The sequence below is a fragment of the Paralichthys olivaceus genome, chromosome 19 (assembly GCF_024713975.1).
Source record: "Paralichthys olivaceus isolate ysfri-2021 chromosome 19, ASM2471397v2, whole genome shotgun sequence".
NCBI lineage: Eukaryota > Metazoa > Chordata > Actinopteri > Pleuronectiformes > Paralichthyidae > Paralichthys > Paralichthys olivaceus.
In genome coordinates, this window is record NC_091111.1 from 8,844,975 (window position 1) to 8,864,321 (window position 19,347).

Consider the following 19,347-nt stretch of genomic DNA (forward strand, 5'->3'; position numbering starts at 1 on the left):
ATACCTGAGCACTGCACAGCCCCACTGTAACACGTTGACCCAACTCATACAGCTCTTGTTATCATGGGGTTTTGTACTGGGGGTAGTGGCTGGATGTTGTGATTCTTTTCTGGTATAAATATACTGTACAATACTGTGTGTGTGTGTGTGTGTGTGTGTGTGTGTGTGTGTGTGTGTGTGTGTGTGTGTTTGTACCTCCAGCAGATCGATCATGCGCGTCATTTGGGAGTAGATGAGGACTCGGTGTCCATGCGCTTTTAGCCGACTCAACAGGATATCCAAGGTGTGGAGCTTTCCACTTTCTGTGATCAGACTCTCCTTATCTGAAAGAGAGAGAGAGAAAGAAGTGAAAGCTCTGAACGACCAGGAGTGTGAGAGACTGGTGCCCAACACTTTATTTTTACACAGCCAGAATGTCCTGCACAAAATGGTTTCTTGGTGGTTGTGTCTTAAATTTGTAAACTTGCACATCATTATCATGTCATTTTGTTTGTTTTTTACTGCAGCTTTCACACGATGTTGTACATCTGTTTACTGGCAGAAAGCAGCCCACTCAATTCAGAGGTTATCAAGTCTTTCCTAATCAATACAAGTCTTCAATAAGACTGTATTCCCTTGGATACAGATCAGCCCGAGCATTGATCCCTCTAAATCTGCCCCTGATCTGGTGATTGTTCAAATGAAGCTTGTGCCCTTATTGATTGGACTGCTGATGAGAGCAGAGAAAATGAGAGAGAGACTGGAAGAAATTGCGAGAAAAGGTGATTTACACTCAACGGCACAAAAGATGAACAAACAGGCCTAGCAGTTGGTGTCGGTCACGTTACTTCCAACACCACGTCAGGTGTTGTGCAGCTTTCAAATGATTGACCACGGAGGGCAAATGGGGAGCAATCTGACCCTGGGTATGCTGTTGAAGTGCCGCCTCCACGTCAAGCTGATGAGGAATTAACGTCACCCGACACAATAGGAGAAAGAGAAAAGGACCAGGTCTGCCATCGACCCGGTGACAGGCACACTATGGTGTTTGACCGAGGGGTCGTGACCCTGAGCGGGGAGAACCTAAGGCCAGGTCCAGGGTCAGGTGACAGGGTCGGGCCAGGGCAACTAGAGAGTCCCTATGGGAGAGTCAGGCTTGGACGCCTCGCGCTCGACTTGGACACTCGTTCCCAAACCCCTTTTGTACATCGAAAACACGGGTTTATAAATATTTCCAAGTCTTATTTCCTCGCTTTGTCAATGTTATGTAACCAACCGCGTTAAAATTATGTTTGACTAATCCAAAACACAAGGTTGGATAATTTAAACTCGGAGGAGGCTGGAATAACATGAACATGACAAGGTTCAACCACAATATCAGCGCACCACCGAAATAAAACAATTCCTTAAAGACAATCGAATGTGCTGAAGACATCCAGTAAAACCCACAAAACTGACTGGATCTCTCTCTCCCACTAATATTCAATGCTAATGAGCACTCAGGCTGAACCCCGACCCATGACCCTTCAGTATTTCCCCCCCAAAAAAGGTCAGGGCCTGCCGAGGTGTTAAAGAGGAACTAATAGAAGAGACGAACAAGGGAAACACTCTGGGGAGGTATTGGAGACCTCACCTCCAGGTCACTGTGAAGTGTTGTCAGACCTGAAGCTTGTGAAACTGTTGACAGAAAGAGTTTTCAATCAATATCGTATTTATATCTTTAATTTAGCTTTTTTTTGTTTCCTACCAGACAGCTAGTTCATTGTGGGCACAATTTATATTTTTTTCATGATTGTGAAACTGAGATGAACTGGGGTATAATTCTGAATCTCCACAGAAACGAGACCAAGAGATGGAGGAAAAAAAGCAGAAGTACATGAAATAGAGGGGGAAAACGGAAGCGGGACAAAGTGAGATAATAAAATATGATCATAAAACAGTAATAGCAAGAGACAATAAACTAAAGATAAAATTTAACTGCAGATTTATTGGAAAATACACAGTTGTTAAGACATTGCTGTGGCTCAATCCGGTGCGTACCAAGAGACCAGCACACCACAAGCCCAGAGATACAAAAACACTGTATCCCACCATCAAAGGCCTATAATTGCTGATGGCGTCAAGGAAGTGGATGGTTGAAAAGTAAAAGGAGGAAATAGTGATACATACAGAAGATCAGACATGTGCATGAGAGGAAAAACGGTCCAGACAGAGGGGGATAGACAGAGAGCGAAGGGGGTCTGTGGTGGCTCCGGCTACGGTGAAGCGGTATTAGTGCGGTGGTGGCGGTAATGTTGTGGTTTTCGACCAGACGGGGGCCCTCTCACCACAGGTGCCAGTCTAACCAGGGCCGCTGCTTAGTCAAGGGCACGACCAGCGCTGTGGGCCCACGCTGCCAACCACCCAGATGCAAACCACTGCTTGGCAAAGGTGCAAATGCTCATATAAGGCAGCTCTGCTCGACCGCTGCCACCAATCTGTTTCTGTTTAGCAGATTTTCTTAAAGCCTCCAGACTCCCATGTTATGTTTGAAGATGGGTTAAAAAACTAATCTGAGGATTTCTGTGGCCTGATGAGATTAAATGTTGCGTGTATTTAAATTAATTCTTGAAGGGCATAAACTTTAAATGTAAAAATTCCACATTAAGCAGTTTGATAGTATTATTTATAAATGCTGAGACAGTTTCAGGCTCAGATAAGAAAAGCTCTCATGTTCGATTACACTGATCTGATGATGTATCCCACGATTTGATCTTTGAGGACACCATCTGATCACTACCCTGTTTGATTTCAATGGTATTCAACAAACAGGGAAATGATGACTATTAAAATATGCTAAATAATCAAAAGGAAGACAAGGAAACAGATGTCCAAAAGAAATGGCGGGATTGGTTGAAAAAAGAAAACAGAAAAATCCCACCCCTGCAACTATCCAAACTCCCTAAAGCCCAGCGATGTGGCTTACACAGAGAGGTGGCCGGGTTCAAAACATTTAGTGCTGCATACAGAAAATCCCTATTTCTAAATATTGCTGCCATACCCTATAAAGCCAAGCCAAGAGAATGAATAATAGTGATTTAGGAGGGCGGATTTTGGTGGTCTGTCTCATTCCAACATAACACTTATGGCTTACATTATAAGCTACATGTGGCTGCAAAGAAATGCACGACCACTGGTCACAAATGAGAGCGAACTGGATGTAGTGACCATGCGTGTAACGTGATTATGAGTTATGGAGGACGTAGAGGGATTAACGTGGAAATGCCTTTACATGTAACACGTGATGGGTCAAAATCAACTGGCCTTCAAGATGTGTCCAGTTGAGATTCAAAATATGTAAATGAAGGGAAAACAAAAGGAGCCTTGTGATCTAACATTAAAACCAAACCGTGGGAATTTTAAGATGATATATATATATTTTTTTAATAAAATTACTTATGGCGCAATACAGTTTTCTAAGCAGACACAAAGACAGAAGAAAACAGGAGGGGGAACAAGACTTCAATCATTAACAACGAAGTAAAAACCGAGGGAAAAAGCAAAGGTAATAAAAAAGGAATGGGGGTCCTCATGTTTGGTATGGACGTACTTGTAGTTTGGCCCATGATTCATACTCTTCTGGGCTTGTACCCTCATGGTTTAATTCACTTATTGTAAGTCGCTTTGGATATAAGCATCAGCTAAATATTATTTAATGTAATATGTGTATACACGTGTGTGTACGAATGTAAGGGTTTTTGTAAAAGGTGGGAGATGTAAATGTAAATGCAGAGGGAGCAGAAATGCGGAAACAGAGGGAGAAAGATAAGAAAGAAAAAAGGAAAGACAGAGAAGGGGAAGAGAAAAAGAACAGCCGTGCTTTTAGAGGGCTTCACTGGTTGGGCACTGAGGACAGAGGGGAGCCGTGGTGGATCTGGAGGTGAACTAGAACATATATGTGCCTGAGCACAAAATAAATGTGGGTTCAAATGTACTGAAATGGACACAAAACAACTTAATGATCACAGACTGACAAGGACAGCGTTAACACCACACCCGCAAAACACGAGCAAATCCCATGTGTTGTCACACCACTCTGTCGTTGCTATGGATACACGTATCAAGCTCTTCGCCACCTGCCCTGCCCCGCTTTCACAGCCCCCCCACTCGTCCCAATACAATCCAGTCTAACTGCGGTATTCACCCTGCCGGCCCTCCCCATCTCCTCCTATCCGTACCTCCTGCTGACAGATTAGTCTGCACTCCCCTGTCCTTCATCTCTCCCCCTTTCTACCTCATCCACTGTGCCCTCTCGGTCCTCCTCTCTTTAACCACTACAACCCTCCTGCTTCCCTGTGCACGCCCTCTCTCCCTCCCCTTTACTGTCTGTCCCCCGACAGTGTAATCCAATCCCTGTAGGGCCAGAGCCAGGGGCCTGACACGGTCCTGACCCAATTAGAGGCCTGCTGCCAGCTAATTAACCCCGGCCCAGCCCTGGTGCCTGGCGCCTGATACTCCCAAACCAACTACTGCGCTAATTTCATTAATACGCCGCTACAATATTCAGTCCTGTCCTGTGCTCTTTCCCCTCTGCTGCGGCTGCCAAGGCAAAAGCCAAGAGCGGCGCAACCCCTCAACAGGCAGGGAAGTGGGCCAGATGCCATCGAGAAAAGAGGAGACGCACAGAAGCGAGACTGCGAAGCAAAAGAAAAAAAATCATCATCAAGAGCTGATAAAGAAGATGGATGGGTGGTTATGTGAGAAAGAGAGACAGATGGGGGGCCAATGAGCAGGTCGAATCAACGATCGAACAGCGCGCAGGCCCCTCACTGTATAATGATACATTACACTGCGCAATCAATAAGTCAATGGGCAACACTTGTTCAGCACCACTGATGATGGAAATATTAGCCCGACACTACTTTGCTGCTTCTGTGTGTATTGACAAAAACCAGACTTAAACTTAATTTCCTCACAGCGGCAGCATCAGGACTGCTAAGAGCCAGATGCCAGGAGGAGGCTTTGGAAGCTGGCCGACAGAAAACTGGAGAATTTAGTTCTTGTGAGGACTTGATGAAGTTTTCACAGGTGTGACACCAAAATGTGAACAGTAGCTCCACTCTGAGGAGCCAAATAGACAGACATGCATTTCGCAAAGCCACAAAAATGTGACTGCGTGCTGCAGAAAGTGAATGATGGACTGCGTTTGTGTGTGTATATATGGAACATGTATGCACATACATCAATCTACCCTCAAACATGCATGAGCAGCACTTCTCCTGCTTCTCTTGAAGCAGGGGAAGAGACAGACAGTCTGATGCGCACTGTGGAGTCTCGCAGGGGAACCTGACCACACCACACCACAGCGCCCCACTGTGAACTCTGTCATTAAGATAGATTACTGCTGGTTAGCCCTGGCCAGAAATGACTCAACACGCACCGCAGATGAAAGCTAGCTGGCTGAGAGACATGGGGAATTAGATATTACTTGGCTTCCATATTAGAAGATCTCATTAGAGGAGCATAATGCAGCTAATGTCTCCCCCTTCAGTCGACTTTGGGACTTTCTTACATACAAACGAGCACCAGTTTTCCTTCTTGATGACATATTAGCAGCCATAAATTAGACTGGGGAAATCAAAACATCTGCATCCCTTTTCTTTTTCTCTTCATTCACTGGGGGTAGGGGAGTAAAACCAAAAAGATGCAGTCCGCAGACAGTAAGCGGTGCCAGTTAAATGCAGATTGAGTGGGGGCAGAGTCAGGCGGTGGTGTGGTGAAGCTGCCTGTCTGTGTTGTTTTGCGCCTGTCTATCAGAGGCCCGGGGAAGTTTCCTGCCATTTTGCTGGAGAGCAGAGTTTCTTTGAAGGGACAGGAAGCCAGGACTGCATTTCCCACAGCCTGATGTGGGCTGCAGGGCCAGACCTGACTGCCCTCCACCACCACCACCTCTCTTATACAGACACACACACACGCATTAAAATAGTTTGCACAAGAAAAACACATAAATACCAGGTTCTTTACCATCGCCGTCACACTCTCCACAGCGGCGGCAGTCAATTCCCAGCTCACAATAAAATGTGCTATAGTGAGAAGGCCGTCATTTTGTGGAACGGCTCCTTCTAATTATTCTAAGTGACACAGGGGCCACACAGACGGCGAGGAGGGTTATTTCGGTGAGACTGGACTGTTCTGCAAATAATACTACAGCGAATCTATTCCCTTTCAAATAGATTTTCAACCTGACACATAGTGACACAGTGTGAAACTGCTCTGTTTTGAGCCAGTTGTACTTTCATGTGAAGTTTCCAGAGAGAGGGGACCGCAGAAGTGCAGCAATTTAGCAAACAAACAAGCCCGGAGCGTCTCTGTAATTACAGTCGAAACCTCTTCTGCTGTCGCGTCCTGGTGGCTCAGACAGGGCGACTGCATGGGTACAAATCTTGGCTGACAGAACCCTGAGTGCTTCTCGCTTTCTCAGGAGATCAACACGGATGGCGTCTCAAAAGGATATATGGCAGTATCACATCATCTATGTTAATATTAGTGATTCGATTCAATCTTTTTTTTAATTAACAATGGCTTTCCTTCAGTGAAGTTCTACCATCACAAAAACATCATGAATAAAATAATATCTGAGGCCCGAGCGGTGCTGCCTCAATTGTTTTTTCCTCCTCCGTGGCCTAATTCCTAATAAGTCTTCTGATTAGATTTCTCCATCGATATCAGCAGGCAGCCTTACTCACGCCATGGCGCTGAAAACAAACAGTTATTCAGCTCTGCCATTTGTTCTTAAGGTGTGGGGCTGGGAGTGCGGAGGAGAGGGAGGGTGGGAAACTTCAGCTGAGCTACTGTACATATCTGGGCCTTGATGTGGCAACAATGTGTTCGGCGGAGGACGGGTGCCGGAGTGTTGGGTCACTTCCTTCCTACCGAGGCTGAGAAAGAAGTGGGAGACCAGACGGACTGAGAGGCTGAAGCCAGATACTGATTCCAGAACAGTGCGTGGTCGTGTCTGTTTAAGGAGAGAGGGAGGTGAGGCTTGTTCTCGGCCTGTGTGTGAGGGAAGGCAGCGCCGCTGAGCGTGGGAGAGTGTGCGAGGGAAGAGGTGAGAGATACCTCAAGCCCCATGTGAGTACTGTACAGTTCCCTGAATGGGCTCAATGGTGTACACACACACCCACACACACCACACACACACCACACACACAAACACACGAGTACGGACGGACGGGACCATCTATTAGTGTTACCTAACGAAGTACTTGAACAATGACCAGTAGCTAAACTTCCTCGCTTTGTCTGCCTCCGTATAACTTCACAAGAGCGTTCAGACTGTTCTCACACAGACACACAAATACTTGTTTTGTTTGTCACTTTTGCACACAAACACTTTCACAAGCACATGCACACAGACAGGAAGAAGAAAAGAAAAATCGAGTATGAGAATCTTGCAAACTGTGAGAGTGTATCTACAGGATTTGAAGGATTCTACATCATGTTTAGGTATTTCTCTATGTCAGTATAAAAAGTGGAAAGAAACTGCAGGTTCTTAAAGTAAGAAAATCTTGCAGGCTTATCAAACAAGTATAAAAAGGAAACACGTCGCACATGTTTTGTGCTGGGAACCTGTGTTACCACACAAAACAAAAAGAGAGTCGTCATCATAATCCCTGACAGAGACAGTTTATCAGAGGTGGAGAGGCTGAGCGGGTCAGTGAGAAGGGAAGTGTTGTCTGTAAAACTGTAATGGCCTCCTTCACCCTGGACATCCATCAGTCATCTGAATCCTGGCAGCGAATCAGCCCCCACTCTGGGCCAGCTGACCCTTAACTCAACAAGCCCAGTTCTTCTGATAAAGCGCTTATAAGCACACACGTACGCCCACGTACACACACACAATTATGTATTCACACCTTAATGGGAATCGCTGGTATGTGTTTACGCGAGCGCAGTTCTCTTTATCTGAGCTGTTCCATTAGACTGAAGGTTTTGGCTGCCTGGCAGACGGACAGAGACAGAGACAGAGGAGGGTGATGTACCCGGCTCTGCCCCGCTGACCCTGCGGACCGGGCTCTGTGGATTCTCCCACGGGCCATTACCTCTCCCGTCGCTCCAAAACATGGATATCCACCATTTGATAAAACTGGTGGTAGCATTAGACGATAACAAACGGATTTAGAGTGAACATGTTGACAGAATCATGTGTATTTTCAAAATATGGACCAGTGAGATTTGTGAACTTTGCAGTCTTTGCTACGCCAACACAGGCTGCTGCTGTGGATGTGCACTAGACACTCAGTCACTATTGTTTCAAGAACACAAAGAAACTCCTCACAGTTGCATAGAAAACCACAGCTAACTTGCCTTTTGGCTAAATTAACTGCAGTAGAACGCCACAGTGCAGGCTGAATTGGCCTTTAGTCATTTATTGATTGTCATTGACAAGTCGATGCTCATTTATTTGTTTCCCTTTAGCTGCAAAACATCAGGTTACAAACTCAACCTGAGCTCGACAAAGTATTGCAACAACACTATATTAAAATAGTTAAATAACACAAACACAGCGCCTACCAGGTATCTGAATGAAGGACCATCCATGGCGAGGGTAGAGTGCCATCACACCCCCAGGGCATTGTGGGTGGAAGGTATTGGCCCTCGCACGCCAGTCTGACGCAAGTTCAGGAGAGCCGTAGAGGAAGCACTGTTTGAAGATCGTGCCCCCTCCACTGCGCGTCACCAACCACTCGTACCCAGCACTGCGGTCTGCACAATAACGCTCCATGGGAACTGCCGTCACCTAGGAAACCAAAAAAAAATTGGTTTTCTACATTTGAAATAGATAAAAATAGATAATATTGTGCAGAGAAAAGATAAGGAGGATGACATAAAGGATAACATGTTACAAATATGTTGACCTGGGAAGGTTTTGACATTTCAAATATTTCCTATTATTTTGCATGTGACATTTGAATTATAAATGAAAAAACCCCACAGAAACTGGAAACCTTCCCATAGGGACAAAGGGATGAATCAGCAGGTTATGTGTGTACGTGTGTGTGTGTGTGTGTGTGTGTGTGTGTGTATAGCAGGAGGGCAACTTTAACAACTGGTGAACTACTAGAGCAAGAAGCCCCCGTTTGTTTCATATGCAGCTGGAGGTTCCTATGGTCACCCTCACATCCTAACCACACACGTAGTCAACACACACACATAGATAAGAGCAGCTCATTGTTGAAAGCCTACAAAGGCAATGTGCACAGCGCCCCCCCCCCCTTCCTTTTCCACGACCACCCAAATGCTTGTCCATCTCACACAGAACATCGCACACATTCACACAAACTGTCAACACAAACACAGAGGACGCGCATGAGGGCCTTTCTCGAGCTCCTTGTCACTCAGACACACACAGACAGACACACACACACACACACATACCCTGGGCGTAGCAGCGAGCAGGAACTTCGGTGGTAGTATGGGCCGGCAGGGCCGTAACTTGGAAGTGGTAGAATTTCTGCTGAGGATGTTCACATCACCGTGTCCCACCATGCCGGGCGTGACTGCTGTGAACACCAGATCCTGAAACAAACAAGTACAAAAACAAAAGATATATTACGATCCTGTTTCATACTGGCCAATCATTCAAAACTTCCCAATTTAGAGATTATATCGGAGTGAGAATTGTTTCACAAACACGGGTGATGTCTGCTTTGATTTGTGGTAAATAAAAGAAAACATCAACCTCAGATTATTGGAAATATAAAATTAGACACAGCAAAAGTGAGGTTAGTGAGTGCAGCTCAGCATATTTAGGTTTCACTGGCTAAACATTATGTAAAATGTACGATTATGCAGCTTAAATGATTTAAATTGCACGTGTAACAGAATCACAGGATAAACAGGAGGCCTTATGGTGTAATCTCACATTTGGGCAGGACATAGTGTGATTTAAACACATACATTTTCATACAGGTTCATCATGAACAAACAATTCTGAATATATTATGTACTATGCATGTTCATGTTACAATAGTGATGGATACACAGTGCCACCTAATGGTAGAATTTTGAAACGACACCCTCCATTTCTCACCTCGACCGGTAGCTAGAAAGAATTTTTATCACTGAGTTTGAACAACTGAAAACCGCAATGTTCCAATACACTACAGAGTTTACTGGGATACGATACTAAGATGTTAAACGGTGAAAGTTTCGACCTCTTTGGAAAAACAGGAAGATGATGCAGAGGGACAGAGCGTCCGACCTCCATGTGAGTAAACCTCAGGACATGAAGAGGAGCTTTCTAATTCGCCTGGTTCTCCTAACACGGAGCAGCAGGAAAGCTGAAAGCAATACCGAGCACACTGTGAAGTAGCAGCCAGAGAGAGATGCAGAGAAGTGAGAGGAGAGAGGCGAAGCATGCCAGCTACACGCAGCATCAAAAGAAAAGTGAGGAGTTGAAATAAAGTGGCAGCAACTCTGGGAGCGCGTGATTTCTCGAAACTCAGATGGGAGTCTGGGGTCAGCATGGTGACACAGGGCACATACAGTACGAGCTCTCCAGGTGTCAGCAAGTTTCTCTGTCTTGAACTTTCTTCTTATATTTTTCTGCTCCTTCGTTCTAGAAGCCGCTCCGGGGGAGGGCAGCTGCCTGACTCAGTGGGATGAAGCCAGGAGAGGAAGAGGAGGATAAAATTACCCTGACAGATTTTAACAAGTTAAGTTAGAATCAGTGGTGGATGATGATATTATACACATCTGGTTTGCTGAGTGAAAGGTTCGATGAGATGTTCTTCCACTGATATTACTTGAACCAAGCAGATTGGCTAAAACACTCTTGAGGCAGCGACCCAGTATCTGCAGGGTGCAGCTGTTTCTTTATTTTTGAGCTTGTCTGTATATTTGTGTCCATTTCCCACTAACAACGCCATTTCCACATTGCCAGGAAATATCCGCTGTCTCAACATAATCCTGTTGTTCTCAGCTGCACAATCCAACACAAATGAAAACATATGAGTGTAATTGAAATAAACCGATGTGTACTACATTTAACCCAGTGTGATCCGGCACTGACTGACACTGTTAAAGTACAAGAATGCTATTGCCAGATTATCAGGGGCTCCCAAAACAATGGTGCTGTGTAGGAGCCATTATTTATCTAATCCACACCAACTTCAACCTCTGCTACAGTGTCAGTGTCCTCGATCCCACTTCCCTTTCAGCAGCATTGTCTCTGAGGCTCTGAGGGAAGAGCGGTAAGCCAAAGTGTTTAAATATTACACCATAACATAAACGGATGGAGGTGAGTTTCCACCACAAGAAGCTGCCCCTGAGAACAAGGATTTTAGAGGAACTCAAGACAGACAAGAGTCTAAATAAAGTTCTAGGAAAAAAATCTTTGCCCTCCAGAAAGTCCCTGCTATTGGGAAGATAGTACTTTCTGAACATCACTGATCACTAGCATTGTTATATACCTGGTATTTCTTTAAAAACTAATGTTGTTTGTTCTATAATTTGTGGCCAACAATAACCAGGTTGGAGCAAGCCAAAAAATGTTGCACTTCCCAAGGCTTTATCCCTGTTGTGGAAACACAAATCACAATGAGCTGGAAAATTTTACCCCTGGAAAAGTTCCTGGATATTAGTTACCGAGAAATTAAAGTTCTTGGAACCATGAGTGGAAAAGCACCTCAGGGGGATTGTTGTGATTTAAATACCTGATTATTACGCTTCAATATTTGCGCGAGATAAAAATAAAGTAGACGAAAATAGAATAAAAAAGAGAAGGGAGTCCATATTGATGTCAAAGAGTTAGAGCGTCCTGACATATTTTGTTTAACTTGTCACAAGTGTTTTTAAAAAGTGCTGTTAGTGCAGATGTATTTTAATTTATTTTTTAGTTTGACTTTTTTATGTTTTTTGAAAGAGAGTAAGAGAGGGACAGGAAACAGGGTGAGAGAATAGGGGAATGACATGGAGTAGTCTGACTGACAACATGCTGCCAATATGGTAGTCACCCTAATCATTCAAATATCAGGTCGCCCCAAAGACTTTTTATTTTCCATCTTCTAAAATGTGTGTCGTGATTCCTGGTGCTTATCTCTTCATGTCTGACAGCAGACGTACAGACAGACTCTGGTGTGCACACACCCGGGAGACATAAAGAGCGAGGCAGGACAGTGTTACTGGGTCACAAGGCTACACAGGGATTAGGTTCCACACTGGATCCCAGTGGAGGGAGAGGAAGCACGGGGCAAAGAGCACGCTGTGTGGCCCAACACAGCCTCAAGCCCTGGGGAAAATTTCTGCATAGTCAGCGCCACATGCTACTGCCACAAGCCGATATGTACCGCAGATGGCTACTTGAGTCTTGTGTGTTGTTTAAGTGTATCTTGTGTGTTTCATACCTGAAGGACGGGACTGTTGTGCATGTTGGGGAAGGCAGTGGGTCTGTTTAGCCACAGAATCAGGTCCTTGTGAGACAGACACATAATCCTGGGCGGTACACTGCCTCCGTCAACCTCGCCGTGTCTGACCTCCGCCTGCCTCTCTTCTTCAAGGCCAAACAGACGTTGATGGTGGAGCCGGTACGCAGCTTTCAGGGACAGAAAAAGGGCTAACCACCTGTGAAGAGCGAAGCAGAGGAAAAATACAATCAATAAGAGAATTACAAAGAAAATATTTTAAAAATAATTCCACCATCACCTTCGCTACCATAAAGCTAATGTAATAAATATAAAATATAGTTTAATGTTATAATTATGTGAATCTTGTTTGGCTTCTTTCAAACATAAGAGGATAAGGTTGGAGATGGAAACTGAAAGCCCACCTCGCTAAGGTGCCTTGCAGCATAAGGTTGTACATCTCAGCAGGTGACACGTCGATGAAGCGCAGGAAGGAAAAACAGCTTCCTTTGTCATCACCTGGGAGAATAAATACACAGATTGAAGAATATAGTTAGAATGAAATGTGGAAATACTGGAGGAAGGAAGAAGAGTGACACTGAGGTTACATCTGTACTATTGTGTTTTTCATACTAAACCCAATCAGTTTTTATCCCCATCCATACGACCACATATCACATGACCACTCACGTACAGTGGGGATGCGTATATCAGTGTAAACAGGAAGGCATGCACGTGCTTTATAAGGCAGAACATGCCGCTGGACACAGGAATTGTCTCAGATTAGAAACAGTTGTAGCATATCTGAAGCTAATGCTGGTCATGTGACAGAAGCCTGACAAATCAGTGAAGGCTTCACCATATAGCAAGTGAACGTAAGAATATACTTCATAATTTCTGAACATCTCAGTTTTTGCCCATCCAGACTAAAACTCTGCCCCGGAGAATTAAAAAAAATCTAAAACTCCGAGCCGAATGGACGTCAGGCGCATCCGCAGCAGAGTTGATGCATTTCCGAACAAAAACATATTGATGCAGCCTGAGTTTTGAATGTCAAATGAAAGAGAGCAGCCTCGTTCTATCATGAGCCTCGTACTAGTCTGGGATCACAGCTTGATTTGCACTCACCTTTTCTGTGAAAGAGAGACTGCTGGATGTGGTTTGGAGAGAAGGGAGACAACAGCACTTGAAGTAATCTGAGGAGGATGTAGAGAGAAAGTCAAGGTCACACCACTGAATATGAGGAAGAAAATAAGAGACTACATTTGGAATGGCAATCTGATCCTGGCCAACCAAATTGGGAAAATTGGGTCTTTTGCGAGTCCCAAATCAGGGTTTTATGAGAAACAAATACAGTTTATGGCATATTTATAGAAATAGAGGAGAGGAAGATGAAATCTAGCTTTACCTGTTTACATTGGATATTTATCAAGACCAAGAGTGTCTGTGAATGTTTGGGTTGGTGTTATCTGCAACTTACTTGTTCTTGGCCTGGTTGTGTGCGTGGATGAGGCCATGACGGTAGAGGAACTTTGACATGATGTAGGGTTTGATGGACATGTGGAAAGGAGAGCGTGTCTCTTGGCGCTCAAACAAGTCTGGGTGATTACACACCTACACAGAAACATTCGGAGAGAGAAGTAAGTAACATGTGCAATGGAGGAAGCCTTCATCACGCTCATGTTTATTCTGGGACTGCCAATTCATTTTTGAAGAGAACAGAATGTAGAGTCATCATTACCAATTCCCTTGAAACTCCACTATAGCTGCACATGAACCTAATAACCACAATCTATCATCGTGACTGCTGCATCCAACAAAACAATCTAAACTCAACAGCTGTTATCATCTTATTTATTGTGGAGGTTTTTTAAATGGACACCGAAAGGACAACCCTACCTTCCTGAACTGCATGACCAGGTTCATGAGGGACGAGGTGGTGCTGTGAGACTGCTGGGCCGTGCCCATGGAGGACTGCAGCAGGTCCTCGATGGAGATCTTGTTCCTCAGAGCCTGGTAGAGGAGCCTCTGGCGGGACGTCAGCTGGCAGTAGGTCAGGATCTCAATCTGCGTGGGAGGAGTTCAGATCTCCAGTCATTTCACATTTTCACCTCTTGAACATAGAACGATTAGTACGTTAAAATGTTTTCAGTTTGCAAATGACTCATTCAAGATGTTCCTGTTGAGGAAAAAGACTGATGCTCTATATAAAGGTATAAAACAAGTTCGCAGCAAAAGCAAATGATTCTGTTTTTGATTCATTACAATGATCACGTTGTGCCTCCTTTAAAAACACACAACAGTATTTTCACATGGCCTCAACCATAAATGAATTTATGGCAGCAGACTTCATGGTCAGACTGACCCAAATTCTTTATACGCACATTAAAATCTCTGGTTTATTGTACTGTCGTGTTTTATTAAAAGCAGTGAAACTGAGCAAATACATGTCCTAGGAATCGTAAGTAAAGTTAAACAGTTCCTATTGGTTTCAACGGGCCAGACAAAACAAGAGAAACCAGCTAAAGCGAAAAGGAAAACTGAGGTGGCTGGCAGGACTGCATGTGGGCGCGAAGCAAAGTGAAAGAGACAGATGTGGGGGTGTGGTGAACTCTGCCATTCCTCTGACTCTGTGTATCGAGACTCCCACAGCGCATGAGTGAGTATGTGTGTGCCGCATGTGACAGCGAGAGACCCTGAGTCCAGCATCTGTCAAGAGGATCTGCCAGCACAAGCATCACTCAGGAGCGTATTACAACACGTTCTGTGTCAGGGAGGTGTAGAGAGAGACAGATGGAGGAAGGGCGCAGGGAAGAAGTGGGGCTGCTTTGGTGCTGATTAAGTGCGATACTTTATTTTTCAAATTCAAAGTTTCCTGAAGAAAATTTTTACCATACCCGCTTGAACATTCAACAGACCTTTGTTTTCTTATGAAATCTCTCCCTCAAATTATTTAAAGAAAAAACTTTCTTAGTCTATTTGAAAACTGAGAATAATTGATTTTGCGCCTGTTTAAAATTTTGTTCCAATTAAATGTGCAATTCTGGAACAGACGCTTGTTTTTCAGCAATTAGACAAACGATCTTTTGCTCTTCTACCTTGTCCGAGAGCTCATTTTCCACGTCCTTCTTGATCCTGCGCAGCATGAAAGGCTTGAGGATCATGTGCAGTCTGGAAAGTTGGTCTGAAAAACAAACATCAAACAACGGTATTTAGCTACTAAACATATTACACGCAACAGTGAGCAGGGATAAAAAGAATCGTTGGCACACAAATTGTCAAATTTCCGCTCAAATGAGTTGGAAAACATTTGGTGTCGTCAGCTGGAACAGTAAGCAGCCAATAGTAACATTTCTTTTCTCAGTGCTGAGAGCTGGACTCACTCTCGTCGATGGCCGACTTGTTCTCAGCGTGGCTCTCGATGTCCTTGGAGAACCACTCGTTAAACTCTTCGTGGGAATCGAACAGTGTGGGCATGATGAAGTGAAGCAGCGCCCACAGCTGAGAGACAGTGATAACATACACTCGTCAAAAACAACAGCAGTTGTGTCTTGTGCAAATCAACTCACATAAACACCCCCCCTCACCTCAGCCATGGTGTTCTGGATGGGCGTCCCGGTGAGCAGCAATCTGTTTCGACACTGGAACTGCAGGAGGATTTTCCAGCGAACGCTACAGACAGATAGAAACAGTGACTGATTATCTGGTGCAACAGCTACATGAGTTTATCATCATTGTACTTAACCGTGCTATGATCCCACACATTACTCAAACTGTAAATGATGGGTTGTATATGTGGGAGTAAGTTTCTCAAAACACTCTCTGTCGTTGCACATTAACAACTAGATTTTTTCAGACATTCCAAAATGTTTCGAAAGAGGTTTTCTCCGTGATCTGACCAATTTATCACAAGTAGTACTCCTTCAAAGTACTGATGACGTTTCCTTAATCATACTGTTCAACAACTTTGAGGAAGAACTACTGCATTTCAACTTGAAATTCATCTTAATATCAATCCTTTGTTATGCTAATGTTTTACCTAGTGCTGCTTTTCAGTGCCTGGGCCTCATCCAGAACCATGTACTGCCATTTGACCCTCTGGAAGTATTTGACGTCCTGGACCACCAGCTGGTAGCTCGTGATAACCACGTGGAATGGTGCATTTTGTGTGTAAAGGGTTTTCTGCACAAATACGCACAAATGGTAGGAGAGACAGAGGTATGAGAAGAAGAATATGAAGGAGTTAAGCTTTCATAGTCCAAACAATAATACATTATAATTTAACTTCGGAATATCATCTCGTCCTCACCTGGCTCCAGAATTTCCGAATCACCTTGCGGTCGTGAGGGTTTCCCCAGTATGGCAGCACCTGGTGGACAGATCATTGACGTTAAATACAAAAAATTAGTCTGTGCCAAAATCCTAACCTGTGTAAATCCTTTTCACCTAATAAATATATTCAAACTAACTTCTTCCAAAACCCCTTAAGAGTCACACTGAGCCGTGTAATACAAACAGAGTTTGAGTGATGTTCCCAGAGGAAACGTTGAGGCTTTCACATATGAATCACTGCTTCAGTTGTTGAGTTGTTGATGCTGAATGTGATGTGAAAAAATTACACATCATTGCATCACTCAACACAAGCTGGTATTCCATTGTTTTCAATCAGTCCTGCTTTAAGAGTTCAGGAAGCTTATCTGCACATTGTGTAATCTGGTCTTTTCACACTTCATTAGTGAGAAAGACTGGAATTGATTTACTTTCAAGCTAGTGCACAAAGTGGGCCAAGTGGAGTGCTGTGCACAAAAAGGGGTCATTTGTGTATGTGTGTGTGTGTGTGTGTGTGTGCTTACAGCTGACATATTGACGTGTCTGATAAATGGTTTTTAGTCTAGAAGAATGCACAGAATGCAAAAGAAGGCAACAGCCACTCAAAGTATTAGCTCTTAAGTTCGGCGTCAACATAAGCGATGCTTCAAAATGGCCTAATACAATACTGCCCCCTAATGGTTAGTTGCAGACACGCTTGCACCTGCTTGCTTTTAGATGTTTGACAGCATTTCTCACTGGAAGACAAAACACTGCGTTCATTAAAGGACCGCAAAGGAACAGTGGGAATTATTACCCCAGGATTCCTTTACATGTTTTTGCAGGTGTTTCCGTTGGCGTGCTCAGTCAGTAGCGCTGCATATTCTCACCTTGAATTTGGGCACAAAACGGGTGAACTCCTGATGCCAGTTGTTGAGCGTGGATGCAGGAGAGATGATAAGAAATGGACCCCAGATGTTGTCTCTCTACACAGGAACAGAGAAGAGAATAAACCGTCAGCCGCCACAACAGCTGGTCTTTGTATGTGCCTGCGTGAGCAGCACCCAATAACAGGAAACCCTGGAAGAGCGCAGCATGCATCTTCCTGTCAGTTATAGTTTGACACTGAAAAGCTCACAGTTCCAATGAATTCCATGTTTTCTCCCTGTGGAGTTTGGGGACCAAAAGATCTAAAGAGCTAGAGAATCAGCTGTTCACAACAATGAAAGAAGTCATCGGACTTATTCAGTAAAATATTCCAGCACCTGCAAAAAAGCTGAGCCAGAAACTGGGGCTCTTTAAAGGATGCAGGTGCAGAGAAGACGAAACTGGATGCCAAATGTTGTATTAGTCAGCATCAAGAGAGCAGACAATTTAATATTCCACCAGTTCTTTGGAAAAATGTGGTGTATGAACCCATATGACCTGGCGCTCTCTTACCTCTGCTAAATGAGCCAAAAGGGCAATACTCTGCACCGTCTTCCCCAGCCCCATCTCGTCTGCCAGGATTCCATTGATGCCCTGCAGAGACAAAAGAAAATGAATAATTTAACATTTTCAAATACACACAAAGGTTATAATAAAAAACCAGTTGAATGCCAAAAAACTGCAATGACTTTCAAACCCAAAAAAACCACAAATTGATTTAGAAACTGAACTGAGCATTAGTGCAACAGGAACTGCAACGAATGTATTATGCTTGTGGTTTCCCACGGTAGCCGTTCTCAGACATGAACACGCAAAATGCCTCGACAGTTGGGTCCAGACTTTGCCTTTCTCAAATGAGGAACTCAGCAGGAGAATGTCCAGGTCAGAAGTCTTCACAACAACAAGAAAATCTCTGGAGCGTTCGGGTGAGGGGTGGCGTCTGGGTAGAGCGAGCAGGGGACAGGATGTATAAATTCTGCCGTGCAGATCATGTGCTTTAGTTTACAGCAAAGTGACACGGTCATTATTAAAAGCTCTTAAATCTCTCCATGATGTTGATATCTTCGTTGCCGTCTTCTATGTGTACGGCACCGCTTTTGCACCTTTTTGATCCTGAGATATTTGTTTTCTTTTAGTTTTATTAAATTTCATGTCCATCACGTGTTAGAAATCAACACACCCACATGCCTGCTGTGAGATTATTCTGCTGTAAATCCATATGGGCCCTCTTGGACATTCCCTGCTTATTTGTCAGAGGGCAGGACTAAAAGATTTCTGAGAATGTCTGGTCGCGTGTTTGAAAGCAGCAGAGTAAATATAATTCTACAAACTGGTTATTGTAGTAACTGATGGATAACACCTTCAGATTTTTATCAATTTATACCTCTTGTCACAAAATAAGACAATATCATTTCAAACATGAAGAGAAAGAAAACAACAAAGAAAACCATCAAAGAAAATATTCACAGAAATAAAAACACAAATCCAGACCGGTCTCTAATTTCAGGGACAGATGGGAGTACCTGTTCGTAGAGGTTTGCCAGCCAGTTCATGCCTTTGAGTTGGTAACCCTTGAGCTTGCCATTAAAAATTGTGGGCTGAGGAATTTCTTCACCCGCAAGGATGGATGGGTTGGAAAGGCTGTAGCTCTCTCCAAACCCAGAGCCTGAAGACGGGCCAACGGCTGCATGCAGAGACGCACAGCGGCTGTCTTTGGCCTCATCATCAAACATTCGTGTCTACAGGGGGA

General features: G+C 44.2%; 1 protein-coding gene across 5 annotated transcripts in view; it reads right to left on the reverse strand.

Annotated features, from left to right (window-relative positions):
* The window catches only part of ino80 (INO80 complex ATPase subunit), a 36,790-nt gene that overhangs the window by 12,313 nt on the left and 5,130 nt on the right, over window positions 1-19,347 (reverse strand). For all 5 annotated transcript variants that reach the window (XM_069515544.1, XM_069515540.1, XM_069515545.1 and 2 more), the window contains exons 13-28: window positions 19,121-19,336; window positions 18,111-18,191; window positions 17,561-17,656; window positions 16,672-16,731; window positions 16,402-16,544; window positions 15,950-16,034; window positions 15,746-15,863; window positions 15,461-15,546; window positions 14,262-14,429; window positions 13,843-13,976; window positions 13,491-13,558; window positions 12,788-12,881; window positions 12,366-12,582; window positions 9,397-9,537; window positions 8,533-8,758; window positions 196-323 (exon numbers count right to left, since the gene is read on the reverse strand). In XM_069515544.1, coding sequence (XP_069371645.1) covers window positions 196-323; window positions 8,533-8,758; window positions 9,397-9,537; window positions 12,366-12,582; window positions 12,788-12,881; window positions 13,491-13,558; window positions 13,843-13,976; window positions 14,262-14,429; window positions 15,461-15,546; window positions 15,746-15,863; window positions 15,950-16,034; window positions 16,402-16,544; window positions 16,672-16,731; window positions 17,561-17,656; window positions 18,111-18,191; window positions 19,121-19,336 — 2,061 coding nt within the window. The remainder of the gene's footprint in view (window positions 1-195; window positions 324-8,532; window positions 8,759-9,396; window positions 9,538-12,365; window positions 12,583-12,787; window positions 12,882-13,490; window positions 13,559-13,842; window positions 13,977-14,261; window positions 14,430-15,460; window positions 15,547-15,745; window positions 15,864-15,949; window positions 16,035-16,401; window positions 16,545-16,671; window positions 16,732-17,560; window positions 17,657-18,110; window positions 18,192-19,120; window positions 19,337-19,347) is intronic.